Here is a 26,636-nt window from a genome sequence, read left to right as displayed (position 1 = left end):
GAAGACAGAATACTGTACATGCTTTGAAATACATTCTTACAGACATGGTGCATTATACATTCCTTGTTCTTCCCTAGATATTAAAGACATTTGGCTGGATGAAATATTACTAGGACAGCCAAGTTACACTTTTTTGGGGGGTAAATAGCTGGGATTTCTCTTTATTAGGTCCCCCAGCTACCCCTACCGTCACAGGGACCAGGTCAAAATTGTAGTCCTAGGCCCCGTGAAATTTGTTTGTGGCCCTGTATGGATAATACTGGAAGCATCAGTAAGGCTGAAGCAGATCTGTAAAGTCTTATAGATATTCAGAAATCGCACTGATTTTCAGTCTGATTATTATTAGCATTAGAAATGTCATTAACCTCAATGGAGTCTTACTCAACAAAGACCCCAACTACTGTACAGTATATCTCAACTTGATTGGCTTCTCCTTACAATCTTGCCAAATAAGCGGTATGATTCTCACGGTGAGTCGAGAACCTAAAAGCGCCATACAAAATGTGGTTCATACTGTATATTCACTCAATCTTTTTCATGCTCGGGTTAATAATACTTAAACCTTTTGAATAAACACAACACTACCAGATGGCAGCTTTGAGAGGGGAAAGGACACTGCAGTTGCCCTAATTGGTACTGAGACATCTCTCTCTACTCTAATTTCTACATACTGTATTTATTTGCAATATCCCTATGATGGGACAAAGTGACTGTCACAGATATATGTTCTATCGGTTGTACTGTTCTATGTTTGTTATTTTAATTATTTCATTTGCCTTTCTTCATGATACCATTATTGTTTGTTTCCTGTTATTGCTGCAAGTTTAACGAAGATGACTCCTTCTGAGATATGCTGATATCCACTGGCTTGCACTATGATGCGACAACAATCGTCTTCTCGCTCATGAGACCTAATGTGCCGGCATCATTACTATATTGTTGCTTTTCCGATCTCTGTAATTATCATTGCAGTAGAACTGTACCTTTTATCTTTAATTCTTTTATTGCATTACATGTGAAAAATCCACAATAGCAAATGGAGTTGATGAGATCAACAACTACATACTGTACATTACAAAAACAAATAATGCCTTTTGAGGCTATGAGCTCTAAGTAGAAGAAGCTTCTAAATAAATATAACCATCATTCCGTTTAGTGCAGCATGATTATTTTCAATAATTGATGCTTAAATTAGATCCCAGTGCTTTTATAGTAAGTGGATCTTGATTGGATGTGTTGGAATGTTTTCCTAAGGCCAGACTGCACTGCACATTGCCATTGAAAGGAGGAATATGGATCTGGTTGTGCTTTTGGTGCAACATGGAGCAGATGTCCATGCAAAGGCAGATGGAGAATTCTTCAGGAAGGCGAAAGGAAGACCAGGCTTTTATTTTGGTGAGAGAATTGGAGAAGCTGCCATTGGGGCCTTCATGTTAAGCGTCGCACATTATTTTTGTTTTAATGCAAAGTTGGTGCACAGAAATCTTATTTTAAATGACACTTGTGTTCACGTATGTATACTAACCGGCAATTTCTCACGTTAGCCAGCAGCTTAAAAAAATGAGTTTAACATTTTTATTTTGGTGCACAGAAATACTCTGTGCTGGGGCTACAGATGTTAATGGTATGTACTCCAAAATAATGTTCCCAAAAAGTGGAAAATGCGTAAAAATCGTTTGCTAAGTTTAACTTGGTGCAAACCCTAAATAAATCAGTTTAGAATGTTAGCACATAACTAAGCTGCTATTTACCAGACAGAAATGTATCTGAGGCAGCACAGGTGTTTTATTATATTAGGTCACCACAATATATTGTTGTCACAATATTGCTATTCTAAAAAAATGAATAATTTATATTTACTAACATTAATTATAAATATAAAATACACATAGTTCTTGTTTTAATAATTTTTCATTTAAATTGTATTAAGTAGGGGTACAACATGATGCAGTGTGTCAAGAATGATTTAAAAGAACAAATGTTGCATTATATGTATGAAGTCTTCATACATAAGACACATGGGGGTTTGAAGTACTTTTTAGCACTGGAATTATAATGGACACATTTTTTCTTTAAATACAATCTTAGAACAGAGGCCCTTTAATGTAATTACAAAAGTGGCAAAATAATAATAATACAGTAATAGCATGTTCTTGTATAGCGCTGCTAGTTTTTATGTAGTGCTTTAGAGAGATGTTAGAGATGTTTCTCAGGTCAGCGATCCTGAAAACTCCTGTTTAATGTCAAAAACAGAGGGAATAGTTTATATGCTGAAGTGGTTGATTGGAGATTTTGTTCTGCTTATGCATTTTAACATTTTCAACCCTATGTGCTTTTAATAAACCTAGAGCAGACATAATCAGCCCCCTTTTTTTTTTTTTACCTGAGGAGCCTACAACTGTAACTGCAGGCCCTCTGGCATTAAAGAGGGTAATGCCTGGGTAAAGTCATCAGTCTTTTGGTACAGTCCTTGGTACAGTCCTCAGTCATACTGTCTTTTATTGAATATGTTTGCTTATTTCCCATCACGTGTAAGGCCGCAGGAAGAAATAACACCATGGGCACCATGCAGTCTGTATTATAGGTAGATTTTAATTAGGGACCTTGACACTTATTGTGTTCACTGCCGTAGTATTTTTGTCATTCTCTAACTACCAACAGGGGAGCTGCCTTTGTCCCTAGCAGCCTGCACCAATCAGATAGAGATAGTCCGATTTCTCCTGCAGAACCAGAAGTCTCCAGCCAATATTGCTGCCCGGGACTCCATTGGAAACACACTACTACATGCTCTGGTAGACATCGCTGACAACACTCAAGAGAACACAAAGTTTGTGACCAAGATGTACAGTGAGGTGTTGGTGCTGGGAGCACACATTAACCCCTCACTGAAGCTGGAAGAGATCTTGAACAAGAAAGGCCTTACCCCTCTGACCTTGGCAGCAAAAACAGGCAAGATCGGGGTAAGCATATTCTGAGGAAAGAAATAATTACTATGAAATTGGTTGCGATGTACTAGAGCACTGGTTTCCCATCTGTTTTTTTTACATTGTTCACCCCCTGCTAGAGAATATATGTTCTGCGAACCCCTATTTAATATATCTCATCGCCTACTCAGACTATTGCTACAAAAACTGCTTGACCAATCACAGGCTATATAGTGTCCTTAGCTTGTGGGAGGAAGACATGCTTAATAAGGCCCCAAACTGCACCTCAGTGTGTGAAGACGGCATTGGTGGTATAGCTGTCAAGCACGGCGGGATCTTCCAAATTCACACCCCACAATGCCTTGCTGCTGTTGATGAAAAGCACTGTGGGGAGCGACTTTGTAAGCTCCTGCATTAATTGACAGCTATACCACCCACGCTAAGGTGCAGTTTTGGGTCTTACTAAGTGCACAGCACAGTTCCCCCACCGGCTCAGGAACCCATCATTCTGCCTGGGATCTGCAATACATTTTTGGGGGGAGAACCACTGTGAGCTACCTTACAAAACCCCAGGGGTCCCCCCCCCCCCCTGCTGGGAATCACTGCACTAAAGGACTACATATATTTTTGGACATACTTCAAGATGTCTAATTTACCATTTTGGTGCTAAATTAAATGAGGGACTTTGTCTATACTCACTCCAGTAATTTACATACATTTCACCCACCTGCTTCTGCTAATATACACAAAGTTGTTATACTGTATGTAGAAATAGAAGCGATTAAGGTAGGAGTTACTAGACACAATTCTGATAGTAATATGTGTGTTTATATATATATCACATCACCTTGATAAAGGTCCCGTTTGTGGACTGAAACGTTGGAATGATGTCTTGTTGATTCAATACAATATTATGATGACCATTTGGAGTGCTGCCTCTGATATTTCATCTTGATGCAGTATCGTATTGCATATATATATATATATATATATATATATATATATATATATATATATATATATATATATATATATATATATACAGTATATATATCAAGGTTATATAGACATGCAGATAGGATCAAAAAGTAATGGACCAATTTCTTTTTTATGAAGGATATAGTAGATATCTTTACCATGTGCCCTGTGGAATGTAAATAGTCCATCTACTGTGCAGGGGTAATTTTTGTTTTGTTATTAAAAATACTGCACAAGCTATCACGACTAAAAAAAAGAACAAAAAAAAAAAAAAGCACAAACTAATGTACAGAAAAATGAAACACTCAATATTTTATTTTTTGTACTTGGAGATTTTTGCCTATATTCTCCGGAGAGAGATCACGAATTCCGATTGCCGGCATCTCTCTCGAAAGTTTACTGAATGGGCATATGGACCGGTGCACTCCTCTCTTTATGACCTTTCTGGTGTGGACACCTATGAAAATAACTCCGTGCTTGAGATCCTCGCTTACAGCAGTGAGACACCGGTGAGTGCGAAGTCTTTATAAAGTACCACTTTCTATAACTAGGTGGCCTGGAAAGTTAATCTTCATGAAGATTGGTGGCTATGGATGGAAATTTCCCAGCTGCAAAACTGGCACAAGAAATAGAGCCAGATTTAGCAAAGTTACGATTATAATGAACACAATGGTGTTTTTTTTTCTGTAATTTACTTGATTCTAGTTTTTCTTTTAAAAAAAAAAATGAATAATTGTATAGCTGAAAGACTTTGATAAATATACATTACTGTCATGTTTATACCAACTGTATTCTTCTATTTGAAAGAAATAACTGGTTGTTTTTTTTTTTTTTGCTGCTTGCAGAGAAAAAAAAGCACTATTGGATGCATACTGTGTAACATTTCTTCTGTGTTAGGCCCCTTTACTCCAAGCGCTCCTCTTTCTATCTTAATTGCCACAATGCACTATATAACGCCCTAACTCCCCCCCACACCCATCCCATGAGCAACTTGCTAAAACCCTATATATTGATGTTAGAAGACATATGCTCCAAATTACTTTTTTAGCAACACCAAAATAATAAAACTGCCCATCTCATTGCTTGATACTTAGACCCCAAATATAATAAATAAATGCAAGCAAATAAATCTGTAGGTTTGACTTATTTAATTTAGATTGTATGCTTATTGGAACAGGCACCTCACTATCTATCTATAGTATGTGTTTATTTTGTAGTACTGTATATTGTTATTGTTTTGATAATGTCAATAGTACTGTAAAATATGTTGGCACCTGATGCATAGGCCCAGATGCACTAAGCTCTGTTCGGCAGGGCCGCCAACAGGGGGGGTCTGCAGGGGTTGGAGTCCCGGGCCCCCTGTCTCACCCGTGCCTGTGTCATTAAAAAAAACGCAGTATGGCTGCGGGGCACTTGATGGCAGGTCTCTCTGACGTCAGCATTGGAAGTCAGCTGGCTAAGCTTCCGGCGCGTGTCAGCATCAGACACCTCGTGGGACAGACTGAGCCTGCAGCGGGGGAGAGCTGTTTTTGCCCCAGCGGCAACTGCTGTGACCTGCTGCAACCCCCCCCCCCCCCACCAACATCATACAGCCACCGGTTTACGGCCCATCCCGCCCACATAGCATCCACTGGCTCCCCTGTAGCAGCCACCTGCTCTCCCGCAGCAACCCCCCCCCATAGCAAAGGTCCCCCATTCGCACCGGCCTTCCCTAAGCCACCGGCCCACCGGCCCTCCCGCAGCCACCGCCCCCCCCATACATATAAAAATATACCCCTACCCCACCCCCCCATACATATAAAAATATACCTCTACCCCCAATACATATAAAAATATACCCCCAATACATATTCTATTGTATGTCTTTATCTATATAGCTCCAAAAGTGTACTCAGCGCTTCACAAAGAATACAGTACAGGGAATTATAATAATACAATAAGTGCAGCAAAATCAGACAATAGGAAAGGAAATCCCTGCCCCGAAGAGGTTACAATCTAAGAGGTTTGATGGGGAACTTACAGAGACAGCAGATGAGGGGATAAGTGCTGTAGATGGCAGTGCTTGGCCACTATGGGTGGTAGGAATGACTGAGTGTGGGACAGTAACCATGAGTGCAGACTATTATATAAAATATACACCCCCCCAAACACATATATAAATATACCTCCCACCCCCAATACAGTATATGTATTGAGGGGGTGGAGGTGTATTTCTATATGTTTTGGGGGGGTGGGTGTATTTTTATATATATTAGTGGAGGTGGGAGTGTAATAAACAGATTGCATTGTAATTTTTTTTCCGTATTACAATAAGAAAGAAAACAGTCAAGTAAAAGTTGCGCGGTAAAACATTTTTTTTCGTAGTAGGTGCGCTATGGGTTGGGGAGGGGGGCGCTGCTCCTTTTATTTGTCCTGAGCCCCATGGTTTCTGTTGGCGGCCCTGCTGTTAGGTTAACTAGCCCAACATTAACCTAAGGCAACATTTGGTTAATCGGAACAACTATCAACTAAAGAGAATAATTTTATGTTAACCTAGTGTTACTCTGTGACAAAAAACGTACGCCTACATTTTTCTGGCCATTAGTGCTAATAATATGCAAAAGTGGCATTTCCCCTACTGTTGCCTATTCACTAAAGGTTGTTCAGGTTACCACAGGAAATTACCCTTTAGATAACTTAGGTCATACTTACAGTACGGTGGGTTATTGCCATACAGATGGGGGAAGAGAGAGAGAGTCTTATTTCCAAGTAAGATTGGTATGCAGGAACAAGTTCTGAATATCGATGCTCAGTGAATCAGGGACACACATATTGTAATTAAGTCCTTAGTAATAAACATATTGAAAAATCGGACAAACTCTGATAATTATCCAGTGAGACTCTTAGACCAAGTATATAGAATGCTCCTAGTAGGGGTTCATGAGATAACAGTTCATGTGATAATAGCAGACAATAGGTGAATATATATTGTTGTCAAAGTATGTCACTAGAACACTCACCCTAGAGCAGCACTAATATGGTGGTCACAATGTCCTTATCTTGATGAAGGAGAAGGAGAATACTCACATAATTGGCAGTTCATCCTTTTTGGTGTGCATCACGCCAGTCAAGTAGCAGAGAGAGAAATCCAAAGGATCACAGCAGAGCACGACTATTGAAAAAATGGGGGCTAAACACCAGCAATGGAGATAAAAATAGTCTTTAATCCATGGATTGCGAAGACATGCAGTCAAGCACCCTGACGCGTTTTGGGCAGAATGCCCTTTGTCAAAGAGACTCTTTGACAAAGGGCGTTCTGCCCGAAACGCGTCAGAGTGCTTGACTGCGTGTCCTCGCATACCATGGGTTAAAGACTATTTTTAACTTCATTGCTGGTGTTTAGCCCCCATTTTTTCTATAGTTGTGCTCCGCTGTGATCCTTTGGATTTCTCTCTCTGTTATTTCCAAGTGACGTATAACTCCCCAAACACATCTTTCTACTGTACGTGGAGAGATACCTATGCACAAAGAGGAACACAACTGAGATACCTGGGATATATGATAGTTTAAGTCATTTAAATAAACAAAATATCCAAATTAGCATAATTGGCCCCTATTTATTTTCCTTTAGACTAACTTCTATTCGCTAAGGTGGGGGCCCAAGTCCTGCTCCCCATTATAACAGTGTTAGCCCGTGTACTGGGCACGTGTCCTAAAGTCAGGAAATAGGAAACTACACCTGGCCTTGAATAACAAACATATTTATATATACCTCTTATTACTACAGATATGCGAATATGAATTGTGAATATGCCTTAAACTCATGGAAAATAACAGGTAACCTACTAATTAATAACAGGTAACCTACTACTTTAGGTAACCTAACTTTACTTGCCCTGATTTCACGGAGCTTAGTGTATCTGACCCACAGAGTGATTCGAACATAACATTGTAAGAGTCAGTTCAAGTTTAAGTTGTAACGTTTGCAATGCCTCTCAATCCACATAACCCATACGTTGTGAGAATGACACGTATCTTCTTGTTCTGCAGAACCGCCATGACATGCTAATGGTGGAGCCTCTAAACAGACTGTTGCAAGATAAATGGGATCGTTTTGTTAAACGTATATTCTACTTCAACTTCTTGGCTTACATCGCATATGTTATCATCTTTACTGTAGCTGCCTACTACAGACCCGTGGAAGGAAAAGTAGGTTGTTTCAACTTCCTAGAATAGCTCTGAAACCTTTGAAATGCCAGTATTTCTCTGTCGCTTGAAGTAGAAAGCATCATAGGAAGAATGTTGGAGCCTGACCAGTCCATCCATGTTTGTCTTTCATAGGAAGGATTTCAGACCCTTTTTCTGACACATGGGAATTTACAAAATATGTATTTCTTGAAACAATATAACAGCAACTGGGTAATAATAATATTATTTCATATAGCGCTTTTCTCCCAATGGGACTCAAAGCGCTTCACAATTACAGTATTAGTGCGCAGTGCAAAGCACACAGGAATTTTTACAGCCATGGTTCCTGCCCAGAGGAGTGACTCGCCCATGGTCATAAGGAGCTGACACTGGTAGTTGAACCAGGGTCGAACTGATTCAAACCTAGTGTTGTTGTTTAGAGAATCACTGAGACACTCCTTCTCCCTACACTGCATGAGTCCTACAGTATGTATTGTTTGCATGCAAAGTCCCACAGATTTGACTTTTGAGGGCGGGTAGCTATCCTATAAATATTGCTCTTGGTCTCTCAATATCCGTACACAGTTGTAAATGTGACTCAATGAAAGGGAATTCTTTGTGTACTTTTTGTTTGAACAGTAGTAAGGAGAAATAACACCTAATGAAGCATAGACACTGTCATCCGGATAAGTCCCTCGGTAATGCACTCAGTGTCTGTAGGGAGAAAGTAACCTTATTAAGTAGCTAGTGTGCAGTGAGAAACAATACGCTGGTCCTATAATTGTTTGTATTACACAGCCTCCGTTTGCCGTACTGCCCAACGCCTACCTTCGAAGCACTGGAGAGATAATCACTGCTTTTGGAGGAATCTATTTCTTTTTTAGAGGGGTAAGTGTAGCTGAAAGTACCATTTTTAACTAGCATGTTATGTATTTATGTACAGTATATCTTCATTTGTATGTACATACACCGCACCGCAGTAAGACACGTGACTAAGTAATAGGAGACATAATGTGAATAAGTGCTACAGACACTAGAGACATATAGTATGTGGGTAATTTATAGGTTCTCTGCATTTATGCCCTGTCTATTTTATCTTTCAAGGAAGACGTTCCATTTTATTAAAAAAAAATATTTGTCCAAAATATTCCGAGAGCCGCAACACATGCATGAATATTATACCCCCACAAACACATACATATACTGTACACACACTAATAGGTATATACTGTATAAGCATTAACATACGACAATTTTATTTTTTTCCTTTCCCCAATTCTGATTCGAGTATGTGGGGAATCAAATGCATCTCATAAGTCCCCTTATTTTGTTTTTTTCCCCATTGTTTTTCTGTTCAAAACAGTTTGTACAAAACACACACACACACAAACACACACACACACACAAACACACACACACACACACACACACACACACACACACACACACACACAACCACACACACACACACACACACACACACACACACACACACACACACACACACACACACACACACACACACACACACACACACACACACACACACACACACACACACACACACACACACACACACACGTTATAGCGCGATTAAACTTTTTTCTAGGAGAAGGAGCAGCTCAGTGAGTAAAGACACTGACTGTCACGGAGTTTCAACCTGGTTCAATTCCCAGTGTCAGCTCTTTGTGACCTTGGGCAAGTCACTTCATCTCCCTGTGCCTAAAAACATAGATTGAAAGCTTTACAGGGCATAGACTGTGTCTGCAAAATGTCTCTGTAAAGTTCTACATAAAACTAGCAGTGCTACTGCTGCAGCCGAGTTTATTCGAGCATTTGCCCGTTCTCGGCCGCAGCAGTTACCTGGCGCGCACCGGAGGGTGCCGGGCGCGCGCCGAAGCAGCGGAGGAGAGGCCCGCCAATCGCGGCTTCCCCCTCTCCTCTCCGGGTCCGCCGGGTCCCCCGGAACCCCCTGCCGCCGTCCCCCACATCGCGGGACACCAGGGCTCCCTCGGGGAGCCCTGGACGCGCGTGCAGGGGGCGCAGGCACCCGATGACGCATGACCGCGCATCGGAGACGCGCGGCACGCTGAGGGGCTGCCACTTGCAAGCCACTTCAGCTTCACAGCATATTAAATGGACACAATAGCCCTCATTTAAGCTCTCATGATAGTACCAGGTTCAATATTCCACAGCAACCGTACAGTAGCTAAACACGCAGATTTTTTTTTTTTTTACTTATTTGTTAAATAATCTAATACCATTTTTTTTATAGTGACTACTGTTTAAAATATTCAGTTATGTTGGGAGACCACCTTCTAGTGCTTTGAACATTAACAAATGCCAATCTGTTTTCCAGACTCAGGGCACATGTTGGTGTTAACGTGATTGTTTCTAATAGTAGGTTAGTTATCTAATAGGAACCCTTTTCTGTGACTCCTTGCCTCTCTAGATCCAGTACTTCATGCAGAGACGCCCGTCACTGACGACTCTGCTCATTGACAGCTACAGTGAGGTTCTGTTGTAAGTTCCGCATTTTACTTCATTCTTATGTTTATTTTCTAATCATTTACAGGATATATGGTCACCGCACTGCGCAGCACTAGGCATCTTAGGCTGCGCTTATAGTGCCGGCGTCAGTGACAGCGACGCGATGTCGCATCAAAACAAATGTTTTGTTGCCGGCGCTTATAGTGGACGCGACGGCGACGGCGCTACCAAAATTCTGGTAGTCAGTGGAATTTGATTTTTGGAGAGACGTCTCCACATGTGACTGGCTATAAGCCAATCAGGGAGCTTCTCCGCCCATCTGCCTTCCCCGTTGTCGCCTTGCAGCCAGCGACGTCTCCAGAATCTGATATACAACTTTCGCAATGGCGATGGCGACGGGTGAGGTCATCGCTAGCGTCGCCGTCGCCGGCTGTATAAGCGCAGCCTTGGGCATTACAATGGTATTAGCATGCAATCTAATGACAAAGTTCCAAAAGCAAAGTTTAGATAGAAGGGTTCACCGCTAAAACTTACAGTGTGGCATCATTTGAGTCTTCTGAATGTTGCATTATAACACAATGCACAAATATTGTCAGGTATATATTTTAGAAAAGAATATCTATAATGCCTTACTATCCTTATTTTCAAATAATAAGTAAATGACAGTGAAGAAAATGCTCATTCATTTAGGGTATATAAAAAAAGACATATACGCATGGTGGGGTTTCCAACGCATTTTTAATGGTGTCACCTCACTGCTTTACCCATTTGTGGTTCCTCCAGACGATGGTGACAAAAGAGATGGCTGCGTGGTTACCTGAGAAAGAGATATAGGATATCTCTTTAGATATTGGCAAGACATTTGGGAGTCTGCTTCTCAGAGCTCAACATGCATAACCAGCAAAGATAACCTGTAGAAAATGATGGTGTTTTAACCTGGTTAAGCTTCACTCTATCAATGCTGAGGTGTCTTCGACCTGTTGTCGGGATTGTAATCACTGAGGTGCCATTATGCTAGGTGTAATCTCCTAAAATGAAAACCCTCTAAAAAAAAAGTTTTTTACACTAATTAAACAACTAATGAATTTTGAAGTCCCCACTAACCTGCTTTTTCTCTCATTGGGTAGCCCATCCCTAACAAATAAATATAGAGGGAGAAAGGGGGTGGCCCGGTATTAAAGGGGTTGCACCCCATTTGGCCATCCCCTGACCTCACCAGGGAGGCAAGGGGTTGACTGGGCTGAGGTCCAGAACTGTGATTTAACCCTTGTTATAACATGTAAATGTATTTTCCCCTGTTCCCCTGTTCAATTGTAATGTCTGATTTAATTAGTGTCTGCATCACACACACTAGAATCCATCCGGGAGCACAAGGGTTAATAGTCCTTTAATGATTATAGCTCTTTGTGTAGTTTTCCCGCCATTTCAGGCAACATTTTGCAGGTCCCCATTGGCCGCCATTAGGGCTCAGTGCATTTCAATGGAGAATTGTGCTGTTTTAGTCCTGTTTCCTGTAAAGACCAGCAGGTGGAGTCCGAGAGGGAGAGCGGCAGTTTCCCATTGAAAGTCAATGGGCCCATTGACTTCAATGAAGATTCCTCGAGGTACCCTTTCGAAGAACGAGTTGGCTGCCGTCCAGACCACAAACCGCAAAGCGGATACAATGTCCTTTAAAAGAGTTAAAATCACTTGAGTCAAGTTCAACGTCAATTGGCGTGGGAATAAACAGTTCTAGGGCACCTAGAAATAAAATTATTTTTGCCCCTAGTTCCTAGGCTTCCCAACCAATCGACCACCACCGGGTCCCCGAATCCTTGACCCCCGATAAGGGTCAAACCAGATAGAGCGGGTCGCGCCATAGGCTTTGCCGGCGGCGGCAGAAACGGCTCCGAAAAATGACTAAGTGTGAAATGCTGTATTTTGGTATTCCATAGCTCCGGTTCCGGAGGGCCCAGCGGATCAGGGTTTGGGGTATCTGTAGCCACTGCTCCGGCATCGCTGCAGAACCATCCTTGACCCGCTTGGACCAACCCGACGGAGTATGGACCCCCTTGAAGGTTCGGGACTTTTCCCATAGACTTCAATGGCGGAGAAACCCCATTGACTTCAATGGCGGCGATTTACCATTGAAAATCTATGGCGGAGAAGCCCGTTGTTTTCAATGGGGATTTAGTGAAAAGCTGAGATTTCTTTTAGCGGAGATTTTTGTATTAAAATGAAAAATGATTTAAGGTGCATTTGTGTAACTCCGGTTCCGAAGGTTGTAGCACGTCGCTTTTTGGACCATATGGTGTCCCAGTTCCGGCCTTGAGAACTGGGAAGTTTGGACCTGCTGAGCCCAACGGAACTGGATATTTTAATACGTTTATGTTTTATGTTTGATACTGTGTCCCAAGGTATGGAAAAGACCCAGAGGAAATTCCTTTGCCTGCCAGGATAGCAGATGGCCCTAGAGGCGACCCAATGTCTAGGACTTAAGTGTTGTTCAAAGGGTTTTGTCACCCCCACTGTTTACCTGTGGGCGGAGAAGGCTCAGACCAGAGCAGTTTTTAAGTGTTCCATTTAACACCTGCCAACAAAGGTTTTCCTGCCAGAACTCCAAATGGGTAGACTGGCTGGCATTCCATTTGCATATGTGGGGCTACAGAAATGAGACCCCAGAGTTCTACTGCGCCTGTGCCAGCTAGCAGGGGGGCATGTGTTGAAATGTGTTCCCATGTTAAAGATTGGCTGGAGGTAATTGAAAACCAATCACAGGTACTTAATGTTACAGATAGAGGGACAAAAGGTTTATAAACTAGCTGTCCACCCTCTATCCTTTGTCTTCGTTTGCTGATATGGTTACCTGATATCACCTGAATGATTACCTGATTGCTGAGAGAAATGCTACATCATACTTCTCCTTTCCCAACCCCTAAGTAAGTGTACTTCTTGTTTGTTACTGTATTACCTCGTGTGTTCACCTATCCTAAGGAATAAAATCACTTTATTATATCTTAAGCCTCGTTCAGTTCAAACCCAGTTATTTGTGTGTAAAATTAATAAGCCTGTGGAAGCTATCTTCACAGGCGTATTAATAAAACTGGTGGCAGCGGCGGGACTGAACTGGACCTGGATTACAGTATTCTGCGGGGTACTGTGATCGAGTGGGAACTTGATGGTAAGTTCCTGGGACTAAAGATATTGAACACACAGTAGTGCAACAAGTAACGCAAGTTGTCACACCAACTCACTGCTGCGACCCAGAACCATGAGTGACGAGGAGAGCATCTATTACCTGAGAACTAGAACTCAGCTAAAAGAAAAGTGCCGTGCCTATGGACTGGAATATGCAGACCAGGAGGTTGAGGACATGGTTGCCGCAATCACAGCCTATGAAGCCGAGCATCCAGAGGTTCTGGTGACAGCTCAGCTTGCCCTTATACCACCGCCCGGAGATCAGGGACTAAACCCAGTGCCGGGCCGGCAGGATCCCGGGGAGGGACCAAGTGCACCCCCCAGGACGAGTGCGACAGGAGGGGCGCTGATGGCTGCGGCTACCAGCCCGTTTACCCCTGAGATGTTGGCACTGATTACAACGTGGGGAGACAGAGGGACAGCAGAGGAGCGGCTAAAGTTTATCTCTATGGCAGTAAACAGACCCGCTTATTGCCCCCCGGTCCGACCCCCCAAAGATGAACTCCAACTGGACAAGCACAGTCTAACCAAGTATGTGGAGGGTACTGATCGGATTGACATGTTTTTAAGGAATTTTGAAACGCAGTGCCGGCGGTACGGGGTGCTTCCCCAGCATAGGGTTGCACGCCTGGACCCGCTACTCTCCGGCTTGGCTAAACAGACTTTGATGGCCCTTACAGATGAGTTCGCTGATGACTATGACCACCTGAAAGAACTTTTGCTGTTTCAGCACGGTTTTACCCCTGAAGCTTACCGGGTAAGTTCCGGTTGGAGGAGAAGCACCCTCAGGAGACCTATGTCACTTATGTGACCCGCATGGCTTTGTACGGGTTACACTGGGTGGAGGGCTCTGAGGCCAGGACTTACCAACGCCTGCTGGACCTCATCTTTCAGGAGCAGCTCATGCAGCAGGGCCCGCCGGCGGTGAGGGCTTTTGTGTATGATAAAAGCCCAAAACCTACACCGAGGCGGCGAGGATGGCCGATGACTATGTGGTCAGCTGGTCCCAGATGACCGCTAGGTACCAGCCAAAGCGGTAACCCCACCGGTGCCGGCCAAGAAAGCTGTGAGTACCCCCCAGTGGACCCAAAAGCCGCCTGCGGGCAGCGGGTCACAGAAGGCGGGAGAGCTCCGGCATGAGCGCCGGTGCTACTGCACCGACACACTTTATTCGAGCAAATACCCAGTATGTACCTGGCAGATACCTGGAATGCGCCGCTCCTCACCTCTGACAAGCCCCGTTGCGTTTGCCTTCCCAGCCTGGGTTCATGCCTGGCTAACGGGCGGCTGATCTGTTAAATTATAATGATTAGGATTTAATAGGCTGCAATGCTTCGCGTGTCTACCAGATGGCATAAATTCATGAATTGTAATGCAGTATATATATATATACTGTGCAGTATTGCAGCCAGTGGGAATAAAATGCTTCAATCCCTGCCTCTAAAATACCTCAATGCACTCGGGCAGAAAACAGTCACAAACCTCAATACACCCGGGTATACCCGAATTCGTGGGACTAGCCGAGCTCGAATAAAGTGTGTCGCCAGTGTACAATTGCAACAGCACTGGTCACCTCAGACCAGATTGCCCGGAACCCCTGCGTTCCAACGGACCCTATCGAGGGCAACGCACCCCAGCTGCGAAGCCGGTAGCCCGCGTGCGGGTGCCTTCCACCAAAGAACCAGGACCGGTCATGGAAACAACTCCCAGCGAGACGTCCCATGTCACCCCTATCCGGTTTCATCGGTGCCTACAGCCAGGAGTGGAGGACATCTCAGCGCAGACCTGCAGCAGACGGACGGCAGTAGCAAGCATCTCACCCCGGTTACAGTCGGTGACCGGCAAGCAGTCGGCTTGCTTGATTCAGGAGCTGCAGTGACCCTGGTCCAACCTGATATGGTCCGGCCAGAGGAATTGCTCCCAGGCCCTGGGATGCAGATCACTGTGGCCGACGGAGAGCCACGTTTCCTGCAGGTGGCCTGCATCTTTTTGGATTGGGGGGTGGGCAAGGGTGTGCGTGAGGTGGGGGTTTTACCAGGTTTGGATGCTGAAATTCTTTTGGGCAACGACCTGGGACCGATGACCTGCACCTACGACCGTGGGCCCCAGCCCGCTGCAGTGGCGGCGGTTACCCAGAGCCAGACCGCGGCAATGTCGGCGGCGGCCGCTCCAGTCCCCCAGCCTTTGGGACCAATGTTAGCGGAGGGCACAGAGGAGCCTGGGGAGGTAAGCCAGGATCAGTTGCAAGCACCGACTGACTTACTGTTCCCCCTCACCTTGTCCCCTTCCCCTAACAATGACATGACTGGGGGGTGGCCAGATTTAGGAGCCCAGTTTAGGGAGGCAGTGAAAACAGACCCTACCCTGGCCGGCGTGAGACTTCGGGCGTCCAAATCTCAGGCAGGGGAGGGCACTGAGCGCTGCCTATGGTATAAGGGACTCCTGTACAGAGAAGAAGGGAACCCGGGGATAGAGAAGGGATTGACCAGTAAGCAACAGCTAGTAGTGCCCCAGGGGTACCGACAGCAACTGTTACGGGTAGCTCACTCTATTTCGTTAGCGGGACATCAGGGGATCACCAGGACGCGAGCCCGGTTATTGCAGCGTTACTACTGGCCGGGGGCATCTCGGGATGCGAGCAATTTCTGCCGCTCTTGTGATGCCTGCCAGCGAGTAGGTAAGGCGGGCGACCGTGTGAAGGCACCCCTGAAACCCCTACCGATAATAGGGGAACCCTTCCAGAAGGTAGCGATGGACCTGATAGGACCCCTCATGATTCCTAGCAGGTCAGGGAAGCGCTACATCCTCACGGTGGTGGATTTTGCCACCCGGTACCCTGAGGCGGTAGCGCTGGGCACCATAAGTGCCAAGACAGTGGCAGCAGCTTTGCTGAACATTTTTGCTAGGGTAGGTTTCCCTAGTGAGATCCTAACCGATCAGGGGTCGCAGTTCATGAGTGAACTGTTACATTGTCTCTGGGATGCCTGCGGTGTACAGCACCGGCGCACTACCCCTTACCATCCCCAAACAAACGGATTATGTGAGAGGTTTAACGGTACCCTGAAGCAGATGCTTCGGACCTTTATAGAGGCGGAGGGGAAAGACTGGGTTATTCAGCTGCAGCACTTGCTGTTTGCATACCGAGAGGTACCGCAAGAATCTACAGGCTTCTCCCCCTTCGAGCTACTATATGGCCGCAGGGTACGTGGACCTCTGGAACTCTTCCATGAGGGATGGGAAGGGGAGACTACTGCTACTGATGCTTCAGTGATCCAGTAGGTAGTAGATCTCAGAGACCAGTTAGAGATGCTTATGGGGGTGGCCCAGGACCACCTCAGGGCTGATCAGACCAAGCAGAAGCAATGGTATGACCAGCAGGCCCGTAGCAGAGAATTCATCCCAGGACAGCAGGTGCTTGTTCTCAAACCCACTCGGGAGAACAAGCTGATGGCTGCCTGGTTGGGACCGTACCCAGTTATCCGAAAGGTGAATGAGTGCAACTATGTTGTACAGGTAGCGCCTGAGAGGCACAAGACATATCACATTAATATGTTAAAGGAATACAGAGCACCGAGTATGGGAGCAGTAATGGCCATTTGTAGCCCACTGCTGGAGGATCCGGCGAGCAATGCTCTGCCTGATCTCCTAGGGGAGGCAAAGCAAGGAAACACTGTTGAGCAGGTAGAGATAGGGGCACAGTTGAGTGCTAGGCAGAAGGGAGAAGCCAGGGACATGCTAGCTCAGTATAGCGTCCTCTTCACTGACATGCCAGGGACCACACATCTCACCAAACACCCAGTACACACAGGGGACCTGCAGCCTCTGCATAAGCACGCTTATAGAGTGTCAGCAGAGGTCAAGACCAGTATGGAGAGAGAGATTGAGGAGATGCTGACCCTAGGGGTAATTACTCCATCCCAGAGCCCTTGGGCAAGTCCAGTAGTCCTGGTGCCTAAGAAGGACAAAACCACCAGGTTTTGTGTGGACTACCGGTTGCTCAACGCCGGGACGGTGTCAGATGCTTACCCCATGCCCCGCATGAGTTACTAGATGAACTCGCGGGGGCAAAGTATCTGACCACCATGGATTCGAGTAAAGGTTATTGGCAAATCCCCCTGACCCTGGAGGCTAGGGAGAAGTCAGCATTCATCACTCCAAGTGGCCTCTATGAGTTTTTGGTGATGCCATTTGGGATGAGGAATTCCCCGGCTACCTTCCAACGCCTGGTCAATAGGTTACTGGAAGGGATGCAGAGCTATGCCAGGGCTTACTTAGATGACATTGCTGTCTTTAGTAATTCCTGGGAATCCCACATAGGACATGTAGCTGCGGTGCTGGACAGGATCAGGGAGGCTGGGCTTACCTTAAAACCCACTAAGTGTATGGTAGGGATGGCAGAAGTCCTGTACTTAGGGCACAGGGTGGGTGGAGGGCATCTCAAACCAGAGCCAGCCAAGGTAGAAGCCATAGTTGAATGGCCTGTTCCAAAAACCAAGAAACAGGTCATGGCATTTTTGGGCACCGCAGGGTACTATAGTAAATTTGTCCCACAGTACAGCGCCCTGGCCAAACCCCTGACTGATCTGACCAAGAAGCAACTGCCTATGCTTATTACCTGGACTCCTGCCTGTGAAACTGCTTTCCAGGCCCTGAAAACCGCGCTTGCTGGAGCCCCTATACTGGCTGCTCCAGACTATACCAAGCATTTTCTTATACAAACTGATGCCTCAGACTTTGGTGTGGGGGCTGTGTTGAGCCAGGTGGGGGATGACGGCAAAGAGCACCCTGTGGTGTATCTAAGTCGCAAACTGCTCCCCAGGGAAGTGGCATATGCCACCATTGAGAAGGAGTGCTTGGCCATTGTGTGGGCACTCAAAAAGCTCCAGCCCTATGTCTATGGGAGGGCTTTCACGTTCATCACAGACCACAATCCCCTGAGTTGGCTACAGAGGGTATCAGGGGAAAATGCCAAACTGCTGAGATGGAGCTTGGCTTTGCAAGAGTTTGAATTCACCATTCAGCACAAAAAGAGCAGTGAAAACAGCAATGCTGATGGACTTTCACGCCAGGACTATCCCTCTGAGACTGAATTCATTAATGGTGCCAGCAGTACCCCACTCCCCGTTAGGGCCAGTGGGCCACAGGACACGCATTAAGAAGGGGAGGTGTAGAGGGAGAAAGGGGGTAGCCCGGTATTAAAGGAGTTGCACCCCATTTGGCCATCCCCTGACCTCACCAGGGAGGCAAGGGGTTAACTGGGCTGAGGTCCAGAACTGTGATTTAACCCTTGTTATAACATGTAAATGTATTTTCCCCTGTTCCCCTGTTCAATTGTAATGTCTGATTTAATTAGTGTCTACATCACACAAACACTAGAATCCCTCAGGGAGCACAAGGGTTAATAGTCCTTTAATGATTATAGCTCTTTGTGTAGTTTTCCCGCCTTTTCAGGCACCATTTTGCAGGTCCCCATTGGCCGCCATTAGGGCTCAATGCATTTCAATGGAGAATTGTGCTGTTTTAGTCCTGTTTCCTGTAAAGACCAGCAGGTGGCGTCCGAGAGGGAGAGCGGCGGTTTCCCATTGAAAGTCAATGGGCCCATTGACTTCAATGAAGATTCCTCGAGGTACCCTTTCGAAGAACGAGTTGGCTGCCGTCAAGACCGCAAACCGCAAAGTGTATACAATGTCCTTTAAAAGAGTTAAAATCACTTGAGTCAAGTTCAACGTCAATTGGCGTGGGAATAAACAGTTCTAGGGCACCTAGAAATAAAATTATTTTTGTCCCTAGTTCCTAGGCTTCCCCCCACTCGACCACACCGGGTCCCCGAATCCTGGACCCCCAATAAGGGTCGAACCAGATAGAGCGGGTCGCGGCATAGGCTTTGCCGGCGGCGGCAGAACCGGCTCCGAAAAATGACTAAGTGTGAAATGCTGTATTTTGGTATTCCATAGCTCCGGTTCCGGAGGGCCCAGCAGATCAGGGTTTGGGGTATCTGTAGCCACTGCTCCGGCATCGTTGCAGAACCATCCTTGACCCGCTTGGACCAACCCGACGGAGTATGGACCCTCTTGAAGGTTCGGGACTTTTCCCATAGACTGCAATGGCGGAGAAACCCCATTGACTTCAATGGCGGCGATTTACCATTGAAAATCTATGGCGGAGAAGCCCGTTGTTTTCAATGGGGATTTAGTGAAAAGCTGAGATTTCTTTTAGCGGAGATTTTTGTATTAAAATGAAAAAGGATTTAAGGTGCATTTGTGTAACTCCGGTTCCGAAGGTTGTAGCACGTCGCTTTTTGGACCATATGGTGTCCCAGTTCCGGCCTTGAGAACTGGGAAGTTTGAACCTGCTGAGCCCAATGGAACTGGATATTTTAATACGTTTATTTTTTATGTTTGATACTGTGTCCCAAGGTATGGAAAAGACCCAGAGGAAATTCCTTTGCCTACCAGGATAGCAGATGGCCCTAGAGGTGACCCAATGTCTAGGACTTAAGTGTTGTTCAAAGAGTTTTGTCACCCCCACTGTTTACCTGTGGGCGGAGAAGGCTCAGACCAGAGCAGTTTTTAAGTGTTCCATTTCACACCTGCCAACAAAGGTTTTCCTGCCAGAACTCCAAATGGGTAGACTGGCTGGCATTCCATTTGCATATGTGGGGCTACAGAAATGAGACCCCAGAGTTCTACTGCGCCTGTGCCAGCTAGCAGGGGGGCATGTGTTGAAATGTGTTCCCATGTTAAAGATTGGCTGGAGGTAATTGAAAACCAATCACAGGTACTTAATGTTACAGATAGAGGGACAAAAGGTTTATAAACTAGCTGTCCACCCTCTATCCTTTGTCTTCGTTTGCTGATATTAATGAGGTCGTGAATCTCACTATATCAGGGTCTCTCTCTTCAGTCACTTGCTCCGAATTCAGTCATGCATGCGCTAGCTCACTAAGAAAGACTCTGACACAAAGTTCAGCTTCAATCTCAGTACATGCGTCATCCCAGGGGTAACACAGGAACTGCCGAGTTTTTGTATTACAATCTATTTATATCAAAGTAGGCTAACACTAGCCAATCATTCAATGCCACACCTATTATGCGGCAAAGCTTATCCAATTATTACATTAGTTAGTAGAAAAAAGGCACAATGGGGGCGGGGGTCTTGTCGGCTGATGCAAGTTTCACAGGAATGCCGTGTGTCCTTGCTTTCTGAAGTTATGTTTCGTTTTCTCTGTAATCAGTCGGCTTTAGGTCACTTTGCTACTTCCTTATTGCGTGGGCGTGGGCGAGAGTCTGTGCAAGCGGAATTTCACAGTCACCTCGGATAGAAAACAGTATTAGTAAAAAAACACAGCAAACAGATATAAAAATGGAGACGAGTGGTTTCTTCAGAATATAGAGATATGACACCCATATTCTATCCTTCACAGTCCCCCCTAGAAACCACGAGACAAACATAATCTTATAAAAGTATTAAAAAACTAAACCAAAAAGGATATACTTTCCCTATGACTAATCTTAACCTTAGAAAAACTACCTGAGGGTGTTGGTCGGCTATTCATGAGCTTCTCTCATCCCCGACAACTGCTTGCTCGCTAAACTCGAAGACCTACAGAACATACACAAGGAGTCCCTTCCCTACCGAAAAACAAACTAGGGTTTGGGAACTTGATTGGTCACCCCTGTCACTCCAGAGTACTATAATGGACTGGTCTTATGTTCTCTCGTTTTTGTAATGGCATATTTTCATAACATTGGCACATTGCTCTTGTTCTCAAGGTTTTTGGCTTAGCTGAACCGCTCAATATCAATTGGAACTTCAGAAGAAAAAATGTATTTTAAACTAACATTCATTCCAACTTTCATACAGACAATAGACAATATCAGGCACCTAAGATGGATGCTGACTCAAAATGGTTGCTTAGATCCCAGTGCTCTTATGTCAGACCCCCCTCCCTTACGTCATATTCTCACTTTGTCACTCCCTCCCTTTTTATTCTTAAAACATAGCTTTTGAGAATAAAGTTCATGATGATAGTCCAGGGATAACTCAGAGGACAAGGGCGCGTGCCCTTCACTGTCATAGTCTCGTAAGGCGCTGCGGCCAATATGTCTTTTGATGAATTGAATAACTGTGGTCGGCATCTTCTTTCTTCACGGTACTGCTGTTTTCTGGCATCTGTAAAGAGTGGCATCCGAATGGGGGAGGGGGTCGCACACCTGTGGATCATACCTTTGCAACACGTGACACACACATATATGACAACAAGTAACACCCCCAAACACATCAAAACATTCAAAAAAAAATTGCTCCAAGTGATCTAAGCCATTCACCTAACCCCAAGGGTGATAATCTGTCACTTCCCTTTGTAAACCTCTTTTGAATCTCTTGTATTTAATCTAGTTCATGCTGCACATTGCTACACTGATCTGAAATATAAACACAACATTGTCTTTAATCAAACACATACCCCTCCTTTTTAAGCTAAAACATAGTCTAAAGCAATTCTGTTTTGTAAGGCCATAAGCCTAATCTGAACCTGTTCTTGGATTTTCAGAATCATCACAACATTCTATTACTGAGAATTGAGGGGGTTTGGTATCTGTGGAAGCTAATGCATGATCCTCACCCCTGCACGCATTATATACATCATTCACTCAGAATATCAGAACAGACGATGTCTGCGATGGGTCAACATGGCTGACTTATGATCCTTTCCTTGTGGCTGACACACGCCCCTGGGTGACCCCCTCCTTTCGGTGGAGGTGCAACACACTTCTGGATCAAAGTTTTGCTGCACATGACACATACATAGAGAGTGAAGAGTACTGCCAAAACACATACAAGAGCTTTCACAAGCCACGCTTCCAGGAAACCAATCCTCCCATCAAGGCTCAATTCTACATACACCTTAAATTTCTAACTTAACACACTCTAAAGAATAAAAATATTGAGTCTCTGAAAAAATGAAATGTTCTGATAAAACCTGGCCTTAGCCTGGTGTCTTATTTTCCTCGTTGGTTAACGGTTAGAGTTTTGACTCGGCAAGACGTTAACTTGCTGCGACTGTGCTTTAGGTGACTTTGGTCTTTGGTGGAGCTGGAACGAGCTTTACTGTACTTTGGGTCCAGGAAAATGACTCTGCCGCTTTGACTTTGCTGTATTGGTGGTTACTTTAGGCCTTTTCACCTGAGATGAAAAGCATGCTTGCGCAGGAAATATGTGACTATTAACCCCATCTCGAGTAGGTGCACTTTCAACGTTGCCTAGAGAGACTCAAAAAATGTATTAGTTGAATACAACTTATTGTTTTATTACCAATAACATGGTCCTTAATTCGTTCCTTTGGACTGCTGATAGTCATAAGTCATCCCATATGTGTCTCATAGGGAGATAATTTATACCTAGGACTAAATTCTTGTATCAATGTGTTTACTCCTGTCTTAGCATCCACATATAGACAGAGGTATTCCCTATTAATGTTCCTAATTCATTCCTCAAATTAAAACTAAGTAGCCAATGTGAACCTGACTTTGATACAATCTAAGTTCCTGAAACTTTAGGGCCTCATCCCTTGCTAACCACTTGTTTCCATAATTAATTCTATCCTGTCTGCAGGCCATATCCCTAAGACCTGGGAAACTGCCAGAGTTTGTCCCAATCTTAAAAAGTGGGGACAAAAAACACTGTCTCAAACTACAGGCCAATATCCCTTTTCCCAATACTATCCACTGTTATGGACAAATATTCCCTCCCAATTAAGCAATTATTTTACCCATACAAATTTCCCTAGCCACTCCCTATCTGGCTTTTACCCCAAACACTCCACTGTAACGATTCTGTTAAAAAAATTGAAATGCCTTCTACATAATGCATACCTTATTCACTTATGTAACTGCTTTTGCAATTATGTATCCCCTGTATTTAACCCTATACACAAGACACACCCACAAATGAGAGGTGACTCCCAAATTCACCCCTTTCTGGCAAACCCATTCTAGATTACACAGCAATTTTTACAATAACCACTGCTTACGGACACCTTTGGAAAAAATAAATGGTTAATTCGTTATAACATACATCACATATTCAGTTAATAGACAAATGATTTTGTATAAGACTTCACACTAATGACTTGCTTTATATAATCTCTTTGCACAGTGCTGAGCACATGGTCAGCTTTATAATTTTAAAGACACTCTGCATATTCATCTGACTAAAGAAAAAATATTTCTATAAGACTTGTTTCCGGGCAAAGAGCCATTTCGTTTCTGGGCGTTTCGCCAATTGACCCTGAAAAGATAAGATAAAGGTACACCACAGCTTCTTCCTGAAAATAATAATTATTGGATTGGAACTTTTGCTTAAAGTTTAAATACATGGAGCTTTATCCAGAGCCCTAAGAACTACATTTTTTATGACCTTTCAAAAATTAACCAACAGGCTTTTATATAGCTGAGGTTTATATAACTTCTTAACACACAAATAACGCCACACGCTCATGCTATTTCCCTCCACTCAGTTTTTTTTAATGCTTTCTGTTTGAACTTTTATAGTTTCACTGACTTCATTCACTACAAATTTATGCTATCCTGTCCTTTCTCGAGCTACACACACCTGTTTCTCTCCATTAATCAACACTCACAAGTCTAACCCTCACTAACTCTTCCTTCATCTCACCTCAGGACTTTTCTGACTATTTTGAGGATATGGCGGGGGAGGGTTAACTTTAGGGGTAGAAGGTGTAGTTTTGTCACTTTCGGGTACTTTCATATAACAGTAACTTTTCTTATCTTTCCCTCCACATTCTATTTCAGTGAAACCTTCCTTTTGAAGCTCAATAGCCACACTCAAAAATTTCTCAGCATTCTCCCACAATCCTCCATCTTTCAACATTCCTTTACATGCCTGGATTCTATCTTTCAACATTTTTGGTTGCAACCTTCCCGTAGAGGGTAAATCCAATATTTTAAACAACAATTTACATTTCTAGGAGACTCTTGTCTTCCAGCGTTCCCCGGGATTCAGTTATTATTTTAGACCATAGACTGGGTTGCAATCTCCCCGAGGACGGGACTCCAGCCAGTTTATATAGCTTAGTAGCATGTTTGGTATATTTCTTTCCTTCTCGAGTGCGGACTAAATCTAGTGCTGTCTGTGCCCCTTTGGGTAACACATGTTTTTTCTTAAATAAGTGCAACATCTCTGAATTCTCTGTTCGTCCCACCAATATATCGTGGCCGGTCCTGTGTCACCGTCTCGAGGGAACCACTATTAGGTTACCGCCCTCAGACGCTGGGTCCCGGACCCCAGACACCCGGTACCGGAGACAGAGTACTATTTCTACGTCTCGAGGGAACCACTTTTCCAGGTTACCGCCCTCAGAGCATCAGTGCCTGTCCTGTTCCCCTTTACTGGGCTGACAGCCTGCACTTCTCGGTGCCTGTCCTGTTCCCCTTTACTGGGCTGACAGCCTGCACTCTCATTCAGGGATTTTGCAATTACTTATCAGAAAATCAATCAGACAACCCGCAGTCTATTTCCCATTAATACCCACTCGGTCTCTTAAGTTCCCAACACTAATGCACTAATACACCTACATATACGAACTCCAGTCAGTCGACAAAAATCCCACTCCACTTCGGGCTCCCACTTGCGGCACTGACTAGCATATATAAGATGTAAACATTCGTACAACTTAGCAACTTATAGGTGACCACAAGCAACTGAAGAGTATGATATTTTTAACAGTTCTAAACAGAGCGCGACTCTAAAGATCACACCGTTGTATCACATCAACGTGAGTGAAAGACCTAAACAGATTATACTACCTAGGCAGCAACCCACCGACTTGTCATAGGCAAGATAACACACAAATTGTATGCAAGAGCTTACCTTGACAATGAGGGTGATCAGTCCTCGGTTCGGTGTGTCACGGTCTCTGCAGCAAAATCAGCGACAGGTCAGTCTCTCGTGGTGAGCCGGAGTCACGCTCCCCCCCTTTCACGTTGGGCGCCAAATAATGAGGTCGTGAATCTCACTATATCAGGGTCTCTCTCTTCAGTCACTTGCTCCGAATTCAGTCATGCATGCGCTAGCTCACTAAGAAAGACTCTGACACAAAGTTCAGCTTCAATCTCAGTACATGCGTCATCCCAGGGGTAACACAGGAACTGCCGAGTTTTTGTATTACAATCTATTTATATCAAAGTAGGCTAACACTAGCCAATCATTCAATGCCACACCTATTATGCGGCAAAGCTTATCCAATTATTACATTAGTTAGTAGAAAAAAGGCACAATGGGGGCGGGGGTCTTGTCGGCTGATGCAAGTTTCACAGGAATGCCGTGTGTCCTTGCTTTCTGAAGTTATGTTTCGTTTTCTCTGTAATCAGTCGGCTTTAGGTCACTTTGCTACTTCCTTATTGCGTGGGCGTGGGCGAGAGTCTGTGCAAGCGGAATTTCACAGTCACCTCGGATAGAAAACAGTATTAGTAAAAAAACACAGCAAACAGATATAAAAATGGAGACGAGTGGTTTCTTCAGAATATAGAGATATGACACCCATATTCTATCCTTCACAATATGGTTACCTGATATCACCTGAATGATTACCTGATTGCTGAGAGAAATGCTACATCATACTTCTCCTTTCCCAACCCCTAAGTAAGTGTACTTCTTGTTTGTTACTGTATTACCTCGTGTGTTCACCTATCCTAAGGAATAAAATCACTTTATTATATCTTAAGCCTCGTTCAGTTCAAACCCAGTTATTTGTGTGAAATATTAATAAGCCTGTGGAAGCTATCGTCACAATAAACACAAGTCAAAATGAATGTCATGCATCTTTAATGTTGTGTGATGATCTATAGCAAAGGCCTAAACACAGCCTTCCCATACTTCTTA

At 44.3% G+C, this 26,636-nt stretch overlaps 1 protein-coding gene across 1 annotated transcript in view; it reads left to right on the top strand.

Annotated features, from left to right (window-relative positions):
* The window catches only part of TRPV1 (transient receptor potential cation channel subfamily V member 1), a 165,772-nt gene that overhangs the window by 48,240 nt on the left and 90,896 nt on the right, over nt 1–26,636 (top strand). The window contains exons 4-9 of the mRNA XM_075594144.1: nt 1,255–1,395; nt 2,662–2,960; nt 4,235–4,411; nt 7,932–8,090; nt 8,868–8,957; nt 10,522–10,592. Coding sequence (XP_075450259.1) covers nt 1,255–1,395; nt 2,662–2,960; nt 4,235–4,411; nt 7,932–8,090; nt 8,868–8,957; nt 10,522–10,592 — 937 coding nt within the window. The remainder of the gene's footprint in view (nt 1–1,254; nt 1,396–2,661; nt 2,961–4,234; nt 4,412–7,931; nt 8,091–8,867; nt 8,958–10,521; nt 10,593–26,636) is intronic.

Source organism: Ascaphus truei, chromosome 3 (genome assembly GCF_040206685.1).
Source record: "Ascaphus truei isolate aAscTru1 chromosome 3, aAscTru1.hap1, whole genome shotgun sequence".
Classification (NCBI taxonomy): domain Eukaryota; kingdom Metazoa; phylum Chordata; class Amphibia; order Anura; family Ascaphidae; genus Ascaphus; species Ascaphus truei.
Note: the sequence above shows the minus strand (reverse complement) of the source record. Positions and strands in the feature narration are given on the sequence as shown.